The 23,927-nt window shown below is 45.5% G+C and overlaps 1 protein-coding gene across 16 annotated transcripts in view; it reads right to left on the bottom strand.

Moving 5' to 3' along the window:
* The window catches only part of LOC112227775 (receptor-type tyrosine-protein phosphatase mu-like), a 316,891-nt gene that overhangs the window by 239,344 nt on the left and 53,620 nt on the right, over window positions 1–23,927 (bottom strand). For 15 of the 16 annotated variants that reach the window (XM_042308521.1, XM_042308523.1, XM_042308526.1 and 12 more), the window contains exon 2: window positions 18,589–18,711. In XM_042308521.1, the coding sequence (XP_042164455.1) occupies window positions 18,589–18,711 (123 nt within the window). Of the gene's footprint in view, window positions 1–18,588; window positions 18,712–22,008; window positions 22,033–23,927 lie in introns of those variants that run through there. The other variant, XM_042308536.1, reaches the window with a different exon arrangement.

The following is a 23,927-nucleotide window of genomic DNA, read 5'->3' as shown; positions in this document are numbered from 1 at the left end:
AGTACTTTGTAAATTGAAGTTGGGCTTATTGGAAATGGGATATGTGTAAGACCCGGTGATGAATAGCCAGAGAGTGTGGCGGAAGGTGGGGGGGGGGATTGAAATGTCTCCTCAAATGGTTTGTATTGAAATGGCTCCTCATTTCAATACGAACCCCAGTGTAAATACTTTCAAGGAACGCGGACATTTCCCAATGAAAGGCCCTCGTGAGGAAAAGTTGACTTGAACTTCACGATCCTAATGACCTTTACCAGGAGGTCACCGGAAATAGGGAGCAACAATGATGCATGTAGGCACTTAGTATGGAATCATCCCGTTCATGAGCTATTCATGCTGAACGAAGGATAGACACAAAACTGTCCAACCCTTCTTGAATGTAATAACCGTTCCAGCACAACATGCATTTTAAAAATGCAATTAGGAACACAGCAATAACATTATTTGCCTTGCTCTTAAATGGGCTCAATGAAACTGTAAAAGAAAAATAGAATAATAATTACTTTAGCAGGAAATGTATAACAAGGGCCTTTCTACAATTGTTAAGGTAATTGGAGACACACTCAACAGCAATACAAAATGAGCATGCGAAACTACCTGCTTAAGTTCATGACGTAACCAACACAGTGAAAAGGAGACCCAGCAGCTCCAAGCCAGATGATTAGGCAGCATCCTCCCTTCTCTCACTCCCTCTTAAGAGAGAGGCCCTGTGGAACTCTGGGAAGGTTGGCTCCCCAGACTGGCAGGTGTCCATGACTTCAGGGCCGCACCTGTGGCGTTGGCTAGGTAAGGAGCCTGCCACTGGCACCACCAAACATCCAACCTCACAGGTGCCAACCTCTCCCTTAATGTGCCAGGTCTACAGCCGCTATCCTTTGCAGCCAGGGTTAGACTATTTGTGACATAGAAAGTCATCCACCTGCTATTTTCCCGTAACTAAACACTTTGTAAACGTTTCTTTCGGTTCTTCCTGAAACACCATTTACATAACGAGCATGGGCAGCTCCTTTGGACTACATTAGCAGTTTTAATAGGGAAGAGGACCTTGAGATGGCTAGTGAGTGACTCCGCTGCCTATGTGAGCCTACAACCCCATCTAAGGAACACAATCACACAGTGACTAAGGACAGCGAAGCCGTTTGAAAAGAGGCTTTGGTCGACAGAAGGAAGTATGATCGAGAGCGCTGCATTGATCGTACACAATCGCTCCCAGATGTTGTCTCACAGATTTCCTTCATGTGTCTGCTGTAAAGGAAAAGGAAGTTGGTTTCAATGGGGCCCTGATAACACAAGACTATGGTAAAAGGGGGATTTAAACAATAATCATGTAAAATGCCAGTGGCACAAGGACATTGTCTCAGTGCAGTCGTGGATCCTTCTAGGTGCAACTACTTATACTCTCTGAAACCTAACTTGCATAACAATCAAAGAAGATTCAGTGTCTCACAGCAGAAGAAGACACTAATCAATGTGGTACAGACTGTGTTGCATGAACAATTGATTATTTGGCTCATTTATGGATCTGGAGCCTCTGAGCATTAGAGCAAACATATTTCAGACGATATTTTTGTGAAATGTATCTTAAACTGATATGTATTACCTATCCTGTTGCCTAGTCACTTTATCCCTACCTACAGTGCGTTCGGAAAGTATTCAGACCCCTTGACATTTTCCACATTTTGTTACAGCCTTATTCTAAAATGTATTAAATTGTTTTTTCCTCATCAACCTACACACATTTTAATCTATTTTAGAATAAGGCTGTAACGTAACTAAAAGTGGGAAAAAGTTAAGGGTGTCTGAATACTTTCCGAATACACTGTAAATGTACATATCTACCTCAATTACATCGTACCCCTGCACATGAACTCTGGTACTGGTATCCCGTGTATATCAAAGTTAGTTACTCATTATGTATTCATTCCTTGTGTTATTATTTTTCTATTATTTTCTCTGCATTGTTGGGAAGGGCCTATAAGTAAGCATTTCCCTGTTAGTCTACACCTGTTGTTTCTGAGCATGTGACAAATACAATTCCATTTGATTTAAACTATTGTTGTGTAGTACAGGGAGGATGTTAGTTATTCCCCAAACACTTGGAGCTTGTTAGAAAATAGGCCTAAACCTTGAGGATGTGTAAGGAAGTAATGGCATTATCATATTTCATTGTATCCCACAAACTGGAGGAGCCAAAACTAATCCATTCACTTAGACGACGGTATCGTTTCTAATTACACAGTCAAAGTATGGAAGACTGTCCATAACTTGCCTTCTCCATATTTCATAATCACCAGCCCGACCGGCCCAAATGTCTCCATTTCCCGCTGGAAGCCTTTACCTTTTAACCATGTCTAAATGGCTTCATCTATTCCACTAAATACTGCATCCCCGGTATCAACTCATTTAGCTCACAGGGAGTCTAGAGTGAGTGCTAATCAAAAGAGCAGAGGTTGGAGGTATTATATTTTTTCAATGAGCTTTTTTCAGTAAACGACGGAGGGGCCGGCCGCCCAGTGCGGCATGCTGGATGTAATTTGTCGGAATTACTGCGGCCCTCATTATGGCCAAACGCTGTCAGGTCCTGAACTTGTAGATCATTACTGTGGTTCGATTTCATCCGGAGAGAACCACTCTTCACACCTCCTGTTCTCCCTCCACCCAGCCCTCCCGAACCCTCCTCTCCTCCGTCCACCTCGAGCACTCAACTCCGTCCGCTAATATGATTCACTCAGAGGTCGCTCAGAGCGGGGCGAACAAACAACGTTTTCCAAATGGGCGATGTGGAGTCCGTGGCGGCGAGCTCTCTCGCCACTCCAGGATATGTGCCTCTAATCCCTTCCACATTTTAACGAGGAGGAGTTTCAGCAGGTGCTGTGCACCTTGAGGTTAGCCAGAGTCTTAGCTGAGAACCCAATCCCAGAGAGTCTGTGCTGAGCATGCACTTTCGAGCCACAATGTCAAATCAACCCCGACGGGGAACAAAGAAAAAAAAAGAAAAAAAAAAGTCCAAAAGTGGAGACTTGACAGAAAAGCCTAAATCCTCAACAAGATCCCACTGATTGCTGTGTATTATCAAAACATAGCAAGACTTCTCTGAATCCCCATCTCAAGTCTGTATGTTGGCTATGGTCTCTAAGGATTCAGCCTTTGACACAAAAGTAATTAGTCACCACAAACAACACCCAACGTGCCTACAACTTAAGTTGCAGCAAAAACAACGTGGCACCTGCACTGCCAAGTCAGTGACTAAGTCAAGGTGACAAATGACACACATTAGCTCCATTGACCAGTAGTTGTTAATCAGAGTCCATTGTGTACAGGTCGTTTCTTCTCAAGTTGGTCAAGGCTGGTCTTTTAAATGGCGTGTGTCTCTTCACCCAGGTCTCCAGTAACCCTGGTGGTTGCTTGTCTCACACACATTAGAAACTAATAAAGTCTCACAACACGTCAACAGCTTTTGTGGATTGTGTGAACGCTCCCCCTCCAATGTTTCTGCCATGTTTACCATCTGTTTCCTTAGAAACCAACAGATACTGTAGTTCTAGTCAAAATAACAAGGGGGGCATAGGGGTTTGGAAGACTGACACAGAAAAGTCAATTGTGTTCTGATCAGATATGCATTTGCGTCGTAAGTGCTCTATTGCGTGGGCCTCGATGTTCACCCCTTCCCTCCTCTGCCATGGTACAGAGGGGATATTTGCAGATATGTGGGAGGTCTTTGTGATAGCAAAGAGCCTGTATCTTTGTGATCTATAAGAGGTATGCAGCCTTCGCTTGAGGGAACAACAGTATCAAGTCAAACCAGTCGACTATTTACGGCTTATTTCCGAAGAGAAGAAACGAGAAGAGGAGTAAGTGTCTTTCCTTTAGCACCTCAGTTTTCTTGGCTTGAGGCTGTGTGTTTGAAACTTGCAGCTGATGGTGTGAATTATATAGTTGTCAAAGTTTGATTGTGTTGTACATAGGTAGAATCAATAATTCTACATCACATTGATCTCACAGGTCGTAATTTTATGATTCAGATTATCAGTAGGTGAATAATGCATGAAGGTTGTGCCCTTTTTATTGATAGGGCTTCATGTAGAAGCCCACTGATTATGGAAATTATTATAAAGTTGACTTTGTCCAACATGGCACCCAAAGCTATTTCCTTTCCTCCTTCATGGTGTGAAAGGTAGTCTTTCTCACCTCTTGCTGCTCTCAGGTAGCACAGAGCTAAAGCACACACTGGGCTCAGTACCACATTCCCAAACTCACTACGCTTATTCCACACTTCCCCTGGTGGAAATCTCAGTTAACAGTTGATTTGATTGCGGGCGTCTTTCCTGTACGGCCAGTCCTCGTCTCTCGTATCCTATCCAACTACTATGACAGGGTAAGTGGATCACTCCTGCGGTCGTCTTCCTGAGCTTCAGAGAAGCTTGTTTTGATACATTCCTCCTCTTGCCCCCTAGCCTCTCCAACAAACATACATGCACACACACCTGATCCTGATGCCTAAGCATCCAGGTGGGAGGGATGGAGGGGTGGTGGGGGTGTTTTAGAGTTGAAGATAAATGGAAGCCCTGTTTCTTTCATCATTTGGGAATTCTTTGATTTGTTCAATTTAGCCAGGAAATAATGAGCTGTTTTTCCACGGCTGCGGGACAGTCACAGAACGGTCCCTCCTTTTGACAAAAGAAAAGAGCTGAAGTACTCCCCCCTCCCTCAGTACTCGCTTTCAAGTGCCCGTCTTCGATCAGTCATTGCCTTATTAAATTGCTAAACTGAAGATAATGGCTGATAATTGTATCCCGGTACCTGGGACTCTCCATCTGTGATTCCCGGAGGCCATACGGAGTGCAGGAGACGTCTGAGGCTGCGTCTCATTACCGTAGTGCTGCGATGAAAGGGACTACTTTCACTGAGTACACTTATTACCATTAAAACAAAATCACTTCACTCACTCGAGCTCTCCTCCTCAGAACCCTGTCAGGTAGACTTTCCTGGTTGAAGAGAAGTGACGAAAGGAAGTAGACCCCAGGAAATGGGGTCATTTTAAATTTTCGCAGTCATATTGGTGACTTTTCTCAGCAGGTTATGAGAATTAGGTTATGCTTAGGAAGGTTAGGGTAGCTGAAATGCTCTCCTAACCTGCTACGAAAAGTGTTTTCAGGGAGTCCCTTCATATTGTACTAGAGTCTACCAGTGCCAATACTCATAGACACAAGCTGATGCAGACGTGCATACTAACACAGTCTCAAACCACACACTCTCCTATTAAAGGAGTCAAGGCTGTGATGTGCTGAAGGCTCCGGGGAGGGGGTAAAAAGTAGAGTGATTTACTGGGACTTTTTTCAATTTGTAAAACACTAACCTCGGGCTGCGGCTGTAGGTAGTTCCTTCTCTGTCGCTAGACACTGTTGCTGACTGTGACTGTGGGGAGCACAGGTTTATGGGACGTGACCCTGCAACAAATCATGTTCCAAAGCAGAGGCAATGGCGGGCGGCACATCCCTGTGCCACCGCGAAGAGCCTCGCTCCTTTACCCCCATCACCGGCCCGTCCAATTTAAGGAGGCGCCATCTCAAGCCAGAGATGTCCACTTGGAAATTACACCGTCCTGAAAATGAGACTCACTCCACAAGCTACTGGGCTGGTGTGGCTCTGGTTATGAAGCCAAGGTGACAGAGATAGTGGAGAAATAAGCCATAAATTGATACAGGGCATAAATTGATATTTTAATTAATACAGAGAGGAGATAGTCCAGCATCACCTGATTCAGAGAGTTTCATTCTCCTCCAGTCCTCGTTATTTCAGGCCATAATTCTCTTTGCGGCAGGGCCAGCCATCGAAATTGAACAGCCCTACTGCTAGCAAGCTCCATTTAACCAGCCGACAGTGGCTTGACTGAACTCACAAACTGGAAAATCAGACAAATGTAATGCTGCTCACAATCCCCAATACCAAGAGAGGGTACATGGAGGGACAATCCCCAATACCAAGAGAGGGTACATGTAGGGACAATTCCCAATACCAATAGAGGGTACATGGAGGAACAATCCCCAATACCAAGAGAGGGTACATGGAGGGACAATCCCCAATACCAATAGAGGGTACATGGAGGGACAATCTCCAATACCAATAGAGGGTACATGGAGGGACAATCCCCAATACCAAGAGAGGGTACATGGAGGGACAATCCCCAATACCAATAGAGGGTACATGGAGGGACAATCTCCAATACCAATAGAGGGTACATGGAGGGACAATCCCCAATACCAATAGAGGGTACATGGAGGGACAATCCCCAATACCAAGAGAGGGTACATGGAGGTACAATCCCCAATACAAAGAGAGGGTACATGGAGGGACAATCCCCAATAACAAGACAGGGTACAGAGGACAATCCCCAATACCAAGAGAGGGTACATGGAGGAACAATCCCCAATAACAAGACAGGGTACAGAGGACAATCCCCAATACCAAGAGAGGGTACTTGGAGGGACAATCCCCAATACCAAGAGAGGGTACATGGAGGGACAATCCCCAATACCAAGAGAGGGTACATGGAGGGACAATCCCCAATACCAAGAGAGGGTACATGGAGGGACAATCCCCAATACCAAGAGAGGGTACATGGAGGGACAATCCCCAATAACAAGACCGGGTACAGAGGACAATCCCCAATAACAAGACAGGGTACAGAGGACAATCCCCAATAACAAGACAGGGTACATGGAGGGACAATCCCCAATAACAAGACAGGGTACATGGAGGGACAATCCCCAATAACAAGACAGGGTACAGAGGACAATCCCCAATACCAAGAGAGGGTACATGGAGGTACAATCCCCAATACCAAGAGAGGGTACATGGAGGGACAATCCCCAATAACAAGACAGGGTACAGAGGACAATCCCCAATACCAAGAGAGGGTATATGGAGGGACAATCCCCAATAACAAGACAGGGTACAGAGGACAATCCCCAATACCAAGGGTACAGAGGACAATCCCCAATACCAAGAGAGGGTACATGGAGGGACAATCCCCAATAACAAGACAGGGTACATGGAGGGACAATCCCCAATAACAAGACAGCGTACAGAGGACAATCCCCAATAACAAGACAGGGTACAGAGGACAATCCCCAATACCAAGACAGGGTACATGGAGGGACAAGCTGAAGTAGACTGGAGAGTTCATTTAATTACCAGGTCTTGTTTCAGACAGAACATTTTTTTCCCCCAGGTGACAGAATTTTAAAATATAAAACATTTTAAGACAAAAAATAATAATTGCTCTTCCACATAAGAATGACATTTTTGGAAAGTGGGACAGAAATATGCATAGCCACTGACTTTCTACAACACGGGTCAGAAATCTTTATTACGATAGATTCCATTACAATTGTGCCTTAACATCCTACGAAGTGGATCTTCACAATGTTTAAAAGGTGACACTGCCTGTCAATCTCAGACGGCAGCAGAATGAGAGATAGCAGGTCTGGATCAGTAGGGTAAACAGACATGGGAGAAAGGTGTGCAGTAAGGGAAAGGATGGCCTCGTCCTCTCTGCCAGCCAGACCACAGACTCATTACCATGCTTGTGGAGTTAGGATGGGAGTCAGGATTGCGCTGCCTCTGATCTAGTCGGTCAATGATAGAGAACATTCTATTGGAATTTCCCTTTTGAAAAATACTGAACCCTAAAAGGAAGAACACCTCTTCCTTTCCCTGGTGTGACAGAAATGAATCACCATATTCACATACCAATCTCACTACTGGCCAAAATAAAATAATTCATCAGGCCATGTGATTGCATGGCAAGGGTTACAGAACGTGAACATCTACCCCTAGCCCACTGCCGCTCATGCTTCTCTTGCACTCCGTGCCCACTCCCCTTTTCCCTGACACAGCCCAACCTCAAGGTCCAGATCAAATCAAGACAGACCCACCCAATCCCACATTACAGGACCTATGCTGACAGAGAGAGGTTTCCTGTCAGGGTGAGGGGCTGGGACCAGCAGCTGATGGGACATTGGCTGCTCGGTGCAATTGTGTAGAAGAGGGCTCTGTAGTTTATTCGTGAGGGGAGGGTTGGGGTGGTGGTGTGTGTGTGTTAAGCATTGACATAGCAGTCTAGTCTGAGAGCCTGTCGTACAACACAAACTCAAAAAGCCTTTGGAAAGTACACAAAAAAAGTGGAAGGCCAATGTGAGTGTGAGAGAGAGAGACTTCCTGACTTTGACAAATATGTGTCTGCAACAGCGGCACAGTTTGCAACTGGCAGCCAAGAGAGAAAGAGTGTCATAATGAACTTGTACACGATATGCAGTGATGCGCAACAAGGGGAGGGCAGGGAGGGGGGAGAGATGGTCCCGGTTGGGTCCTCGTAGGCATTATCTGTGTTTGTTTGCGTGGAATTAGTGGGCTAGGTTTTAATTACGGCCATGTGTGCACTGATAGGTGGCTTTGTAATCACAGTCGGTCCCCATGGCAGCAGTGTGAAATAAGCTAGACACACACCCCCACCCCCCAGTGACTGACTGACTGGCAGAGGGGTCGTGTTCAAAGGCCTGACATGATTGGCTGCTCTCACTCATGTGGCCAACACCGATAAGCCTCTAACACGGAAATTAACCCGCCGGTTCAGAAGCATCCAGTGTAGCGATGCTCCAATTTTTTATAAATGATACTCGGTTGCTCAGCTGCCAAACGAGATGCCTGGTTCCAGAAACTGACAGATGCTCATCAAAGAAACCTCAGACGGATGGTCTGGCAGCGCGTCTTCAAAGGAAACATTCAAAACCTGGCCATCCTCAGTCTGTTCAAAAACACAGATCGGCGCTTCTGCAAACGAGCTCACCGATTCCTTAATTGAGTCAATCAATCTCTTCTCCCTTCAATTAAACAACAATCCAATTGAGTTGAGTGAACGGATGAGCCACGTTGTTGACCAGTCCTAAGACCTGTCTTCAGATGAATTTTGGGATGAAGGCCATGATGACCCATGAGATGATCTGAGCCTTGTTGGCTGGATATCTAATCATGCCTCGGTAGGTAAGGCAGCCTGTGGTGATGACATCACCAAAAGGGGGCCTTGCTCTGGATCCAGCTTTGCCATGCAGGGAGGCACAATGGGGGCACTGGAGCATGTGCCCATCATGCACCGCAGCCCGGCTCCAACCAATCACCTCAATGAGCAGAGGGTAGCAATCAGAACCAGGCCATAGGGATGAACAAGGGCAATCCGTAACCTTGCTATGCTAACCTCCACATAACAATTAAGCACAAAGCTTTTAAACAAACATGTCTTTATATACATGTGTAAACAATGACATTGGTTAGGTAACAGTTCCTCTCCCAATGGTATTAGATTGTGCTATACCAGTTTAAGCCATCAAGCTAGCATACCCTATTTAAACCATGCTGGAACTAAAGTTTGAGCTAAAACTATGAAGGAACTTGCTTAAGTCAAGTCACGTACTCTACTTCCACTGTGGCTTCTTGTAACAGCACCCGCTGTATGAAGTACTCAGCCTCAGGTACAAATTGATGAGACAGATGGGGAAACAAATAGAATCCGTCGCCTCTGCGTTGGATCAAAATAACAAGGTCATTAGGATTCAACTGGTTATACTAGGCCTGACCAGAACAAAACAGGGGGGTGGGGGAGTAATGGGGGACAGTATGTTTTCCTGCCATTTTCCTCCCCTACCCCCCAAATTAGAGTGATAAAGGGGACATAAGCATGACAGCTGCCTGAAATTTGTTTCGAGCCGTCGGCGTGGCGATCAGTGTTAATCACAGAGAGGGGCAGATAAACCGATAAACAACCCAGTGTGTGTGTGTGTGTGTGTGTGTGTGTACACGGAGCGTGAGCAGGCAGCTCCATCTGAACGCCGGGCAAGGACTGTGCTGTGTGCCTTGACCCGTCTGTAATGTAATAAAGTTGTCTTTATTCACTCGCTGGTCCCAATTACTCCCCCTCGCCCCCGCCATGGGGATCATGTCACCTCCCCAGGGGATGCGCCGGTCCCCCTCTACCCCCTCCCCTCCCACTGCTCTGCATAATGCAGCACTGAAACCTTGCCAAGGGACACGATACCCGTCGTCTCTGCAAACATTGTCTGAGCAATTAGCCGCTGTTCCTGGTGCGTCAGGGGGTTAGCGAGACTGCTGGGAATTCATTTGGGCTGGCAGAGAGGGCAGTAACTGGTAACAAGCCTTTTAGAACAGTCAGACAGATCACTGTGATAGAGTTCAGAGGTCAGGCTAACCGTGACACACAGCAGCAGGTAGTGAAGTCATGCTGTAGCCCACAGTTGTGGATCGTTTAACCGTCTGAACAAACTTCAGACAAACCTGAAAATCAGGAGTGACGTGTACAGTACCATGATTGGATTGGATATCCAAGGCCTTTAAATGCAGCAATGCACTGGTTTAATTTCAGCCCTGTAGCAAAAGGCTTGGCGCAATATGTTGCATCTACACTGGTGAGTAGCTGTCCAATGAATGATCCCACAGACAGATTGCAGCTCCAAAACATTGGCGGTCAGCACTGACATGAAGGAGGCTGGAGTCCAGCGTTTCCCTCCAAAGACGGACTTTGTTTATTAGCCACCATTTGATTCAAATCCTAACATCCAGGGTGGTGGATACAAACAAGGGCTCTAGTTTCAGTTTCAGAGCAAAGAGGCGGTGGATGCTTCAGACTGTCTTACAGAGTCTGGGCCTTGCATATACAGTACAGAAGAGAGATTGTGCAGGCAACAGGATCAGCCATTCTCAGAGGTAGGCAGCCATATTATTTCAGTCACCGCTTTTGAAGGTGTACTGCTGTGTCTGATATACGCTTACAATACTGCATGGAAGGAATGTGGTTGTGAGGTCGCTTTGACGCGTAACAACTTGAATTGTCGGTCACATGAAAGCAGGTCTCTGTGCATAGATGAACTGGGAGCAGCTGTGTCTGCCCTGATAACAAACAAGCCATATTTAAAATATTAATAACAGGAGCACTACGCAGACTCCGGTCGCCCCCCTCGAATAATAACGATTCATAAATCATGTCTACTGGCCAGGCAGTGTGCATTTAAAACGGTCTCACTGTCGCCTTTCACCCTCTACTGTAATTAAGGGACAGTTCTGGTTGGAGCCGATCAATCTGTGGTGCGAGCCAGGATACTCTGCCGTGGTCGCCTTGGCAGCTCCCATTTCTGCAGCAAGTGTGACTGATAAGGGTCGTATCCCGCAGGCCTCGGATGGTGGAACCCAAAGCAGATCATTGTGTATTCAGCAGTAAACACATTTTCATAGTTATTCTCTGTCCCTCTTTACATGTGTTGATGCCAGTGTGTTGCAGAGTTGAGTGCAGCGAATGCTATTTATATGGGTTAACATTGAAGGTCGAACCATTACAGTGGTGAGAGGAAAAGGACTCATCTGAATATGTTAAACTAAATCCATATAAGGCCATGTGTGGTATTAAAATAGAGTTAACCGAGATTACCGTGGAAAATCATTATTAAAGAGACTGTGTCTGTTTTAGCACTAAGTGAAAATACTCAAGCCACATCAGAAAAGTACAGTACTTGTTTCTGATGTGACTATAAGCCTAAGAGCATCAACCGAAAAATAATAACACAAAAAGCCTGGAAAGAATGGCAAATATTATTTTCCACATTTAATTTGAGGTAGTGTGTTTATTGACAGTCCGCCCACAGTCAGAGCCAGTAATACCCTGCCAAAGCCCAGGCCTCTTTTTCTGCTGAAAGGAGTGGTTCTTTTCACTGTCGCAGCGCAGGAAAAAGGTATTAAACACAGATTATTGTTTTTCATGGGCTTAGCCGGGGAAACATGCTCCCTGCAATTAAATTGTCGTAGTAGCAAAATTCGGGAGTTGTGTAGTGAGGTTAAAAAAAACAAAAACAAACAATAGCTTCTTAGCTCTGTCACTGCCAACCAATCACAGAGCGAGTCTCGACAGACTCAGATTGGATATTTGCTGACCTAGACAGTTCATATCAGGTCATGAACATGGAGAGCAGAGAGGCAGGATTGGGTCTAGAATGAGAAACATTAAAACATTTATCAGTCGAAACCTTGCCCAGGTCAATATACATCTGGATTTGATTTATATATTCTAAAGTCCTGTTGGAGCTGGCTGCAATAATAACAACGGTTCAAATAGGCCTACATACCATACGGCCTTGGTAAAAGCAGTACATTTCAAAACACAAAAGGGAAGTTGTTTAGAAATACACTGAACAAAACTCAAATGCAACAATTTCAAATAATTTACTGAGTTACAGTTCATAAAGGAAATCAGTCAGTTGAAATAAATTAATTTGACTGGGAATACAGATATGCACCTGTTGGTCACAGATACCTTAAAAAAAAGCTAGGGGAGTGGATCAGTACCAGGCATTGGGTGTTTCTCAATATGCATACTACCATGCTCCACACTCATGCGCCAAGTGCATTCTCCGAGGACGTTCTCTTGAGTACGTTCTTGTGAGTACAAGAGTGTGGAGAACGCATAAAACATTATATTTGAGAAGCACTCACACTCCCCCTTACCTCACACTGCATCTCCCATTCACTGAACCTTCTTCCAGCCAGAACAATGGCAACAATAGAGACTAAACAAGACATACACAAAGCAAACATTTTACTTCATAATTATCATTTAGATATATGGGATGACAATTATTCATGGATAGCTAGCTAGCCAGCCAGTTAAGACTATTGACTTACCCATTCACTGAACCTTCCTTCATCTAGCCAGGACAATTGCAAGAGACGAAACAAGATATACACAAAGCAAATGTTTATGTTAATCGTAATAATGTAGCTAACCAGATAGTATAATAGGCAACAATGACGTAAAATCAATGTTATCCAAGGTAGATGTCAATTCTTTGTGGGTAGCTAACTAACAAGTCTTTCTGGCCAAGTTAAGCTAACCAGTTAATAAATACATGCTGTGTTAATTAAGGTATCAAACTAAAATATTGTAGTCAGGCAACATATGAGATGTGAGTCGGAGTATATTTTCTCTCGCTTCAGTCTTTGACTAAGAAAATGTGAGTCATTTTTTACGTAGTTGCATCATGTTCCTTTGAATACTTTCCGTTGAATCTTGCATCGATGCGTGCTTCAAAATAAATGATGCATACAAACAGAGTACGCATTCAAGTGCCCTCCCTGCGCCATTTCGCATACTTTGAGTCGGACTCATACGCCGACCCTGCCGTGCTCCAATTTGCGTGCTCGGAGCACGGTAGTATCCAGTTTGTGAAACACCCAGTATCAGGTGTGACCACTATTTGCCTCATGCAGCACGACATATTTCCTTCATATTGAGTTGATCAGGCTGCTGATTGTGGCCAGTGGAATGTTGTCCCACTCATCAATGGCTGTGCAAAGTTCCTGGATATTGGCAGGAACTGGAACACGCGGTTGTACGCGTTGATTCAGAGCATCCCAAACATGCTCAATGTCTGGTGAGTATGCAGGCCATGAAAGAACTGAGACATCTTCAGCTTCCAGGAATTGTGTACAGATACTTGGGACATGGGGTCTTGCATTATCATGCTGAAACATGAGGGGACGGTGGCGGACGAATAGCACGACAATGGGCCTCAGGATCTCATTACGGTAACTCTGTGCATTCAAATTGCCATCGATAAAATGCAATTGTATTTGTTGTCCAGAGCTTATGCCTGCCCATACCTTAACCCCACCGCCACAATGGGGCACTCTGTTCGCAATGTTGACATCAGCAAATGCTCGCCCACACAACACCATACACGCTGTCTGCCATCTGCCCGGTACAGTTGAAAACAGGATTCATCCGTGAAGAGCACACTTCTCCAGCATGCCAGTGTCCATCGAAGGTGAGCATTTGCCCACTGAAGTCAATTACGATGCCGAACTGCAGTCAGGTCAAGACCATGGTGAGGATGACAAGCACGCAGATGAGCTTTCCTGAAACGTTTTTTTTTTACCGTTTGTGCAAACCCCCAGTTTCAGCAACTGTCAGGGTGGCTGGTCTCAGAAGATCCCACAGGTGAAGAAGCCGGATGAGGAGGTCCCAGTCTGGCGTGGTTACACGTGGTCTGCGGTTGTCAGGCCAGTTGGACGTACTGTAAAAATTATTATTTTTTAAATGTCAGGTGGCTTATGGTAGAGAAATGAACATTACATTCTCAGGCAACAGCTCTGGTGGACGTTCCTGCATTTCCACATGTCAACTGCACAATCCCTCAAAACTTGAGACATCTGTGGCTTGAGCTGCACCTGTGTTATGATCAGCTTCTTGACCTGCAGCACCTGTCAGGTGGACAGATTATCTAGGCAAAGGAGAAATTCTCACTCACAGGGATGTAAACAAATGTGGGCACAACATTTATGAGAAAGAAGCCGTTTGTGTGTACGGACAAATTCTGTCATCTTTCACCTTACATGTTGCGTTTATATTGTTGTTCAGTATATATAGTAGGGAGCATTACCATGACTTTCAGAGTTACTGTACAAGGACCCACTGACATCGTCTGTGGATAGACCAGCTGTGTATGATGACAAAATTACATGATGAAATTTCCCAGTTAGAATGCTCCACTGGAGTGTGTAAATCTAGTCATGTACCCTAGGTCAACCGCTAAAAAAGTAGTATGACACTTTCTATTTTAAAACACAATATTATTGACATTCATCTCAGAACCAAAAAGTTAACAGTACTTGAGCTGTGCGAGGAAAGAGTGTAAATTCACACAGTACTGAGGCAATTACCTTATTTGTGCAAACTAGGAACGTTATCTAGGTTTCGAAAGAGGGGAGGGAGAGAGCAAGAGTAGAGCGAAAGAAAGGAAAAAAAACATCACATCAACATCACATGCTCCCCGCTCCCACACCCTGAAGGAAGAAGTAGCTCAGTACAGTAAACCCAGATCTGATAGGCCAGCTAGGTCAGCAGTTACATGGGTCATTCACTTTTAACCTCCTTTCCACGGTGGCGCTCGCATTACACAAAGCTGGAATAACACGCTAGTCACAGCAGTAAGATAGGATTCTTTCATTAGAGCAGAACAGCACGGTCATCTGACTTAGCCCTACTGCACTCTCACAGGTTATTAACGTTTCCACAGAACAGTCAACTTCACTGGGGGTTTGGATACACCGGGAGTCTGTTTGCTGACAGTGAGATCTCTCTGCGTTCGACTGTTGATGGATGAGGCGAGTTGTGGCGTGCAATAATCCCATTTCAGAATGAGTTCCCTCTGTCACGCTGCAAAGCGATACTTATCGGTGTAATGCATGATGGGACTGTTGTGGGATGTGTGAACGTCTGTGTTTTGCCGACTCACGGTTTGCCTCTCACCCAGACAGAGACCCCATTATTCACCAGCTTGTTTCCCTAGATATGGGGGGCTGTACCTGAATATGGGGCCATCTTTTACACGTCATCTAAAAAGGCACGCCGGCAAATGTAGAGGTGGTTTGTCCATTAGCGAAGCCCCTTTCCTCCCCTTTGGTCTTAAATGTATTTATTTTTTAATAGGGCTGGTACACTTTGTGGACACCAAGGAACATTTGTTTCGATTTTACAGACATGCTTACAACGTGACCATCAGAAGGTTAAATGAGGAGAAAACTTAACGGTATCTCGCCACTTCTGTTCTCCATCTGAAACAAACAGTAACTTTCTGCCGAAGATTAATTGCCAACAGTGACGTAATGGGTTCAGAATTGCGTTATCTACACGGGAGACAAAGTCGGACACTTTCCAGGGCTACTTGACCACATTACAACCTTGTATTGAAGAAATCTGAGTCAATTCCATCTCCATCCTTTTGGTAATGGAGGAAGTCCGAAGTTGAGCATTTGGATTTACCACGCCATTAGCGCTGGTTGGATCTCAGAGAGATGCAGCAGGATAGATAAACCCTAAAAGCAACTAAGTGGGACTGTTCAAAGGCTGGACTGGTGGCTGGTGGGTTTACACCTGTTATGGCAGTAGATGGGGAATGATTTCAAGCCTCAGAAAGACAGCAATTCTGGTTACCAGTTACAGCCAACAGACTGGGAGACCGTGAGGTCCAGTCAGGGAGTTCTGAGACTGACTGACGGCCAGTCTCATCCAAGGAACCGTGCTGTGTTGATGGGTTTGAGCTCTTATTGGGCACTCTTCAAACGCCTCAAAGCCATAGGTCAGGATGATTGAGATACTAACATGGCATGTATAACCTCTGTTCTATTGTGTCCAGTCAGTGTGTCCCTCTGACATGTGATAAGACACCCTAGGGTGTAGCTACACCCACTTACATCCCTCCCCCTACACCTCAGCAGGTGGCTATGGTGGGCCATCAGGGTCAGAGGTCATTCAGACCTAGGTTTCATGTCAGGCCAGTGGCCATTGTGTCATCTTGCCCTCAAGTGCCTTTCACCCAGACCTCGCCGTGCTTGGCCCACTTCCTCAAACAGGGGTCATAAGACTTCTTATGGCTCTTAATTAGCACTCTAACTCCCAGAGCAGAGAACACAGCCACCCTCATGTCCTCTCCTGGATGGAAGGCAGACATGATAGAAATAGAATTGCTTCTATGAGCAACACATAACGCAATGTGGCCTGGTGGAAACATTTGGATATAGAACTTAGCTGTAAGACGAGAGGGGGAATATATAGTCCTACTATTACGACAGGCCAATCCTTAATCATACACGGATATGTAATACTGACTGGCACAGGCCCAACTGATGTAACCTGTTATACATAGAGAGAGATATATAAATATCAACAGTTGTCAGTTGCGCTCAAATTAGCTTTGAGCATTTACTATACCAAAAAAACATTCACACGTTCGCATGACATCGCCCTAACTGGCCGCTGACAACACAGCGTGACAACATTGCTCTCCGCAGCACCTATATACTCCGGTGTATAAATCACGGCAAAGGATATTGAGAGAAGGCAATAACGGGGGGGCAGCTGCAATCAGAGAGAAGCAGCTTCACATCCCAATAGGGATGCTCCTTAGAGAAAACAATAGGATGCTAATGCGGCCTCTGGACCGCCACAACCAGAATTCCGTCGCGGGCATCAATTAAAAAAAGGTCCTGGAGCCGGGGCCTGACTGTGTATGTCACAGCCCTCTGCCGAGCCACGCTTTAAACTTCCTCCCCATTGTAGCCACATAAATCACCCTTCCAATGGCAAAGTAAACACCTCCCCGTCTTCCCTGGCTATGTCAGGTCATTTCTCAGACAGAGGGCATTGGACGATGGACGTGGAGTAGGTGGGAAAGCGATGAAATTAGCAAATGTCCAGTTAATTCATTCTAGCCTGGCTGTCAGTTGGCAAGCTGGATGAGAGCAGAGACAGTGAGAGCGAAGAGATGCGGCTTTCATGCGAATTGGGCCTCTGATTTATCAGATTAAAGAGGGAAAACAGGGGTCCATTTGTCCAAAGGCGTCACCTTTGTTATCGAGTGACTGAATGGCCTCCTCTTCATCCTCAGTCAATTATCAAAGGGTGCTAGTCGATTCCCTTTGTGGCAATTACTCTTCCGTTTGAAATTGAGGAAGCGATCAATGCTGTGCCGGGGGAGCTCATTGTACAGCAAATGAAAGAGGCATTGAACATTTCTTAAATGTTTTTCAATGTCATTGTGGAGAATCAATTTATGTGAAATAATTGAAGAGCATCTGACAAGCGGTCCTTGTTTTTTTAAACAGAAATGGTAACTAAAACATGATATGAAAGAGCATTTTATTTCTATTTTATCTATGAAATAGGCTCTGACAATAGCCCTACAAAATCAAACATTAAATTGTTGGCGTTTCAAGCCACAGCTACCAAGGGACAAACTGCACAACAAAAACTGTGTTCATGAAATTCATCAGATTGAAAAGGAAGCCGTTTGTTAACCCCGTATATTAAAAATATATATAAATAATTAGCCCGGACATCATTAATCTCTAGTTAGCTAAATCTTCCTCTGGCAACTATTGGGCTAGATTTGAATCAATAACCAGCACTAACCGGCCTACAGAGGCATTGTAAACACATCATTCCTCCATGAATACCATAGATGAATCCACACTGGCTGTGCCGTCGGAGACTATAGAGCGTTTTATCCTGTGCTCATTCTATCCACAGAAACCTCTGCTCACACAGAAGAGCCACTGTCTTGTAGACCTCATTAGAAAGGTCAAAGCGGGTGCCATCACTAAGCTATTTCTCAACGTTGGCACAACATTTCACTGCGACTATTGCTGCCCCATCGGAGTGAGGTGATGAGTTGCGGGCCCAACAAAGGGAGAGTAATGACGTTGAATACAGCCTAATGCTGAGCAGAGCGTAAATCTGCCACGTTTCCTTTAAGAAAGTAAACATTCAAAAGGAACCACCTTATCTGTAGAAGAGATCACGGTCATACCCAGTGGGGGGATTTTCTCTTTGGGAGACGTTCCCTTGATAATACAATAAGAGAAAATGCTTAGTGCTGAGTGAGTGGGTCATTGGGTTGAATGGGTTCTCTGTTTTTCAGGGGCTTTCTGTTTGGGTGGGGAGGGGGAGGGGTGAGAAAGAGGAAGAAGACTGACCCGTGGGCATCCAGGGGTTGGGCGACGGCTTCTCCATGGTGTTAGCCTGCTCCCATTCAAAGTCATCGTCCTTACCCTGGCTGTAGCCGCATGCCGTGTAGGGCACCTCAAAGTCACAGTCACCTGAGGAATATAACAAAATAGGATTTAGAACCAGTGCTGGAGTAACACAACACATTCAATAAGGCATACTGTGTAGTTCCTGTAAGAGTGGGACAGAGGGAGAGAAATAGAAAAAATTTGACACTGCCAGAAAGAGAGAAAATACAAGGAAGCAAATTACAGAATATAACTCCTGTAGCTTTGTCTGTAGTAATACATACACTATACATCTAAACGTATGTGGACACCCCTTCAAATTAGCGGATTCGACTATGTCAGACATTGGCATTAGAATGGTCTTACTGAAGAGCTCAGTGACTTTCAACGTGGCACCGTCACAGGATGCCACCTTTCCAACAAGTCAGTTCATCAAATTTCTGCCTTGCTCGAGCTTCCCCGGTCAAATGTAAGTGCTGTTATTGTGAAGTGGAAATGTCTAGGAGCAACAACGGCTCAGCCGTGAAGTGGTAGGCCACAGAAGCTCACAGAACTGGACTGCCGAGTGCTGAAGTGAGGAGCGTGTAAAAATAGTCCTCGGTTTCAACACTCACTACAGAGATCCAAAATGCCTTTGGAAGCAACTTCAGCACAATAACTTAAAATTGGGAGCTTCGTGAAATGGGTTTTCATGGTCGAGCAGCCACACACAAGCCTAAGATCGCCAAGCTTCGGTTGTAGTGGTGTAAAGCGCCCTGCCATTGAACTCTCGAGCAGTGGAAACGCGTTCTCTAGAGTGATGAATCCCGCTTCACCATCTGGCAGTCTGATGGACTAATCTGGGTTTGGCGGATGCCAGGAGAACGCTACTTGCCCGAATGCATAGTGCCAAGTTCGGTGGAGGAGGAATAATGGTCTGGGGCTGTTTTTCATGGTTCGGCCTAGGCCCCTTAGTTCCAGTGAAGGGACATTTTAACACTACAGCATACAATGACATCCTAGAAGATTCTGTGCTTCCAACTTTGTGGCAACAGTTTGGGCAAGGACCTTTCCTGTTTCAGCATGACAATGCCCCTGCATAGAGCCCTGACCTCAACCCCATCAAACAACTTTGAGATTAATTGGAACGCCGACTGTGAGCCAGGCCTATTCGCCCAACATCAATGCCCGACCTCACTAATGCTCTTGTAGCTGAATGGAAGCAAGTCCCCGCAGCAATGTTCCAACATCTAGACCTCCCGAGTGGCGCAGTGGTCTATCGCAGTGTTAGCTGTGCCACTAGAGATTCTGGGTTAGAGTCCAGGCTCTGTCGCAGCCGGCCGCGCAATTGCCGCACAATTGGCCCAGCGTCGTCCAGGTTAAAGGAGGGTTTGGCCAGCAGGGATGTCCTTGTCCCATCGCGCACTAGCGACTCCTGTGGTGGGCCGGGTACAGTGCACGCTGACAAGGTCCCCAGGTGTACGGCGTTTGCTCCCACACATTGGTGCGGCTGGCTTCCGGGTTAAGTGAGCATTGTGTCAAGAAGCAGTGCGGCTTGCCAGGGTCGTGTTTCGGAGAACACACGGCTCTCGACCTTCGCCTCTCCCGAGTCCGGGAGTTGCAGCGATGGGACAAGACTAACTGTCAATTTGGATATCACGAAATTGAGGAGAAAAAAAAGAGTAATAAAAAATGTTACATTTTTATTTTATTTTTTTATCTAGCAGAAAGCCTACAAGAAGAGTGGAGGCTGTTATAGCAGCAAAGGGGGGACCAACTCCATATTAAATGGCCAAGATTTTGGAATGAGATGTTCGACGAGCAGGTGTCCACATACTCTTGGTTATCTAGTGTTGTACAGTAGCATAGGCTTTCCAATGTCATCGCAGCCACTACAGGTCATGCTACCATCGGAACTCTACCACTATGAGGCTGTCAAAAAGCTCACCACACCCACACAAACACCTTACAGTAACAGGCAAGCCCGACATTATGACAACCACAGACAGAGGAACACCACCACTTCAGCTTCTACCACAACTTGACAACCGTCCTGAGAACACTTTCAGATTTTCCTGTCACAACTGCTTCTAACTGACATCTGTATACCTGCCAGTGGCCATGGAGGGAAGCCGGCTTCGACTGGATTCAACTTCCACTTACATGAATATAACAGGTCAGGTAGAATATAAATACGCTGCCATGTGCAATGTCCTCTGTGTATAAACAAGTTCTGAGGTGATTGAACAAAGGCCTGCCTTTGTAATAAATAAATAAAAAGTACGGCTGAGAGCGTCGCTCACACATTGTTCAGAACCCAGTGTGACATTCGGTGAATTGAGAGGATTTGCATTTTTTTTTAAAAATCAACCATATATTGTGGAAGGAGGAAATAAAACAAGGCAAAAAGCTCAGTATTGCCTTATTCACAGAGGAAGTGAGTAAATCCCCGCCTTTCCATGTGCTTACCCTTAAGCAGTGTTTCTTTGGCTGCACGGGTGTGATTCAATTCCTTGAAAAGACGGCGGATAAATATATTTTAGCGACACCATGGGCTTTGACGTCTTGTCAAGGTTTAGATGTAATGACTCTGAGATGCATGTAATTTAAGCGCTTGTTGTGTACTGTGCGGGGGAAAAACTGATCGCCTACCAGCCAGCAACAACACCGACAAAAAACATTTTTCTGAGCTGCTTTGCTCTGATTTTGACAGAAGCGTGTATTATCTCTGCATTCTGATGCCATTTCATTTCTACATGAACAACTAGTCATTTGGGCTTTCAGAGACAGGATGAAGTGATAAGCTTGTCGTCTTTGGTGCTGAGAGAAACGTATTGTCATGTCTACTGTACACAACATATCCTAGAGCAGAGATTCAAAGGGTAACATCAGAGACTATCAAAAAGAGTGGAAACTATAGGGGGGGGGGGGGATTTCCAACAGGATCATAAGCCTCGATTTAAACACGGTCAACAATTCGGTGCCTTGTAGCACACTGCAACTAGACTACTAGGTCAACGACCAAGCAGGCAATGCTAATCAGTTAGTGTACCATGTCACACCTACATGTTGGTAATATGAAATGACACTGAGAACATTCAACTGATACATTACAGGGACCATGGCACACAAAACACAGATCGGTAGTCAGGAAGAGAGACGTTTAGGCCTATTCTGCTGTTTACACTGCTGCATCTGCAGCGCACACACACAAAAACACACACATACACAGCTCCATATCAAAGGGAGAGAAAAGAAATAGCCAGTGAATGTGAGGTTGTGTTCTCTATTGAAATAACTGGAAGCAGCGTGGTGCTAGTGGAGTCAGCGAGCGGGGAGAGTGACTTGCAGGCGATAGCTCTTTCATTCATCGCCACTGGTGGCTCGCCACTGTGTTCTTACCCCACGATGGTAGAATCAATTTACTTGGACCCGCGTCGAGCCATTAAATCCACACGCACAGAATGCAGAGAGAGATGGAAACATTCAGCAACAAAGATCTTTAGCCCATTCTATTCACCCCTCTGAATAAAAGCTGCTCTTCCCTTCCCCATGGGGAAACTGGATAGTGCTATTTTAAAAATGACTCAGCGGTGAGGAGCAACAGTTTTTAAAATCTGGCTCCTCCCGTTATCGGCAGACGCAGACGGCGGGTCGCAGGGCCTTTTCCCCGGAACACGCTGTTTCGGGGGTTAAGATTACAACGCTGTGATTATATCTTGACGAGGGGGAGGTAAACACACATTTACTATTTGGCGGTGTGGGCAGTTCGCCGGTTTAATAATGACCCGCTGATATGAGGCGGACAGAGAGACTACAAACTGAAAGGCAATGTTCTCGTAGCTGCTTAAGTTTGATATCCTACCTGTGGCAGGGTAGTCTCCGATTGATCTATGAGAATTTTAAGGGTCATTTTGCGCTATTGTGTTTTTAAACCTTTTCTATTCAATGCTGTCTGCTATTGATACTGGTCATGTAATGTAATTCAATAGGGCCACTCAGACCTGAGTTGTCACTCTTCTGGCAACAACTCAGGTCTGTTCTTATGTAAGAGGGATGGTACTGCATGTGTCCAAGGCCCTGCTTTGAATGGGCTGGACAAAGACCAGACATCCCTGGTGGATTTTTCTTGGGTTCCTGCAATTTGCTTTGACACCATGACCTTAAAATGATGTCAAGAGGCATACCATGTTTTATTTGAAGGCGACCAATGAATTGTGTCACACACACACCAAACACAACAGGTGTAGTAGACCTTACCGCAAAATGCTTACTTTCAAGCCCTTAACCAACAATGCAGTTCAAGAAAATATTTGCTAAATGAACTAAAGTTTTTAAAAATTATAAAAACAATAAGATTATATAACAATGACGAGGCTAAATACTGGGGTTATCGGTACCGAGTCAATGTGCGAGGATACAGGACAGTTGAGGTAATTTGCACTTGTAGGTAGGGGTGAAGTGAGTATGCATAGATAATAAACAGCGAGGAGCAGCAGTGTAAAAACAAAGGGAAGGGGTCAATAATCCAGGTGACCATTTGATTAGTTGTTCAGAAGTCTTATGGCTTGGGGGTAGAAGCTGTTAAGGAGCCTTTTGGACATAGACTTGCCGCTCCGGTACCACTTGCCGTGCGGTAGCGGACAGAACAGTCTATGACTTGGGTGACTGGAATCTGACAGTTTTTGTGGTCTCCCTCTGACACCGCCTAGAATATAGGTCCTGGATGTCATGAACCTTCGCCCCAATGATGTATTGGGCCATACGCACTACCCTTTGTAGCGCTTTACGGTCAGATGCTGAGCAGTTACCATACCAGGCGGTGATGCAACCGGTCAGGATGCTCTCGATGGTGCAGCTGTTGAACTATTTGAGGATCTGGGGACACATGCCAAATCTTTTCAGTCTCCTGAGGAGGAAAAGGAGTTGTCGTGCCCTCTTCACGACTGTCTTCGTGTGTTTTCACAATGATAGTTTGTTGGTGATGTGGAAATCAAGGAACTTGAAACTCAACCTGCTCCACTACAGCCTCGATGTAATGGGGGTGTGTTAAGCCCTCCTTTTCCTGTAGTCCACAATCATCTCCTTTGTCTTGCTCACATTGAGGGAGAGGTGACCTAACACCACACTGCCAGGTCACTGACCTCCAACCACACTGCCAGGTCACTGACCTCCAACCACACTGCCAGGTCACTGACCTCCAACCACACTGCCAGGTCACTGACCTTCAACCACACTGCCAGGTCACTGACCTCCCACCACACTGCCAGGTCACTGACCTCCCAATAGGCTGTCTCGTTGGTGATCAGGCCTTCCACTGT

Source organism: Oncorhynchus tshawytscha, linkage group LG29 (genome assembly GCF_018296145.1).
Source record: "Oncorhynchus tshawytscha isolate Ot180627B linkage group LG29, Otsh_v2.0, whole genome shotgun sequence".
NCBI classification, from domain to species: domain Eukaryota; kingdom Metazoa; phylum Chordata; class Actinopteri; order Salmoniformes; family Salmonidae; genus Oncorhynchus; species Oncorhynchus tshawytscha.
The sequence above is the reverse complement of the archived record's forward strand: the minus strand, read 5'-3'. Positions and strand labels throughout refer to the sequence as shown.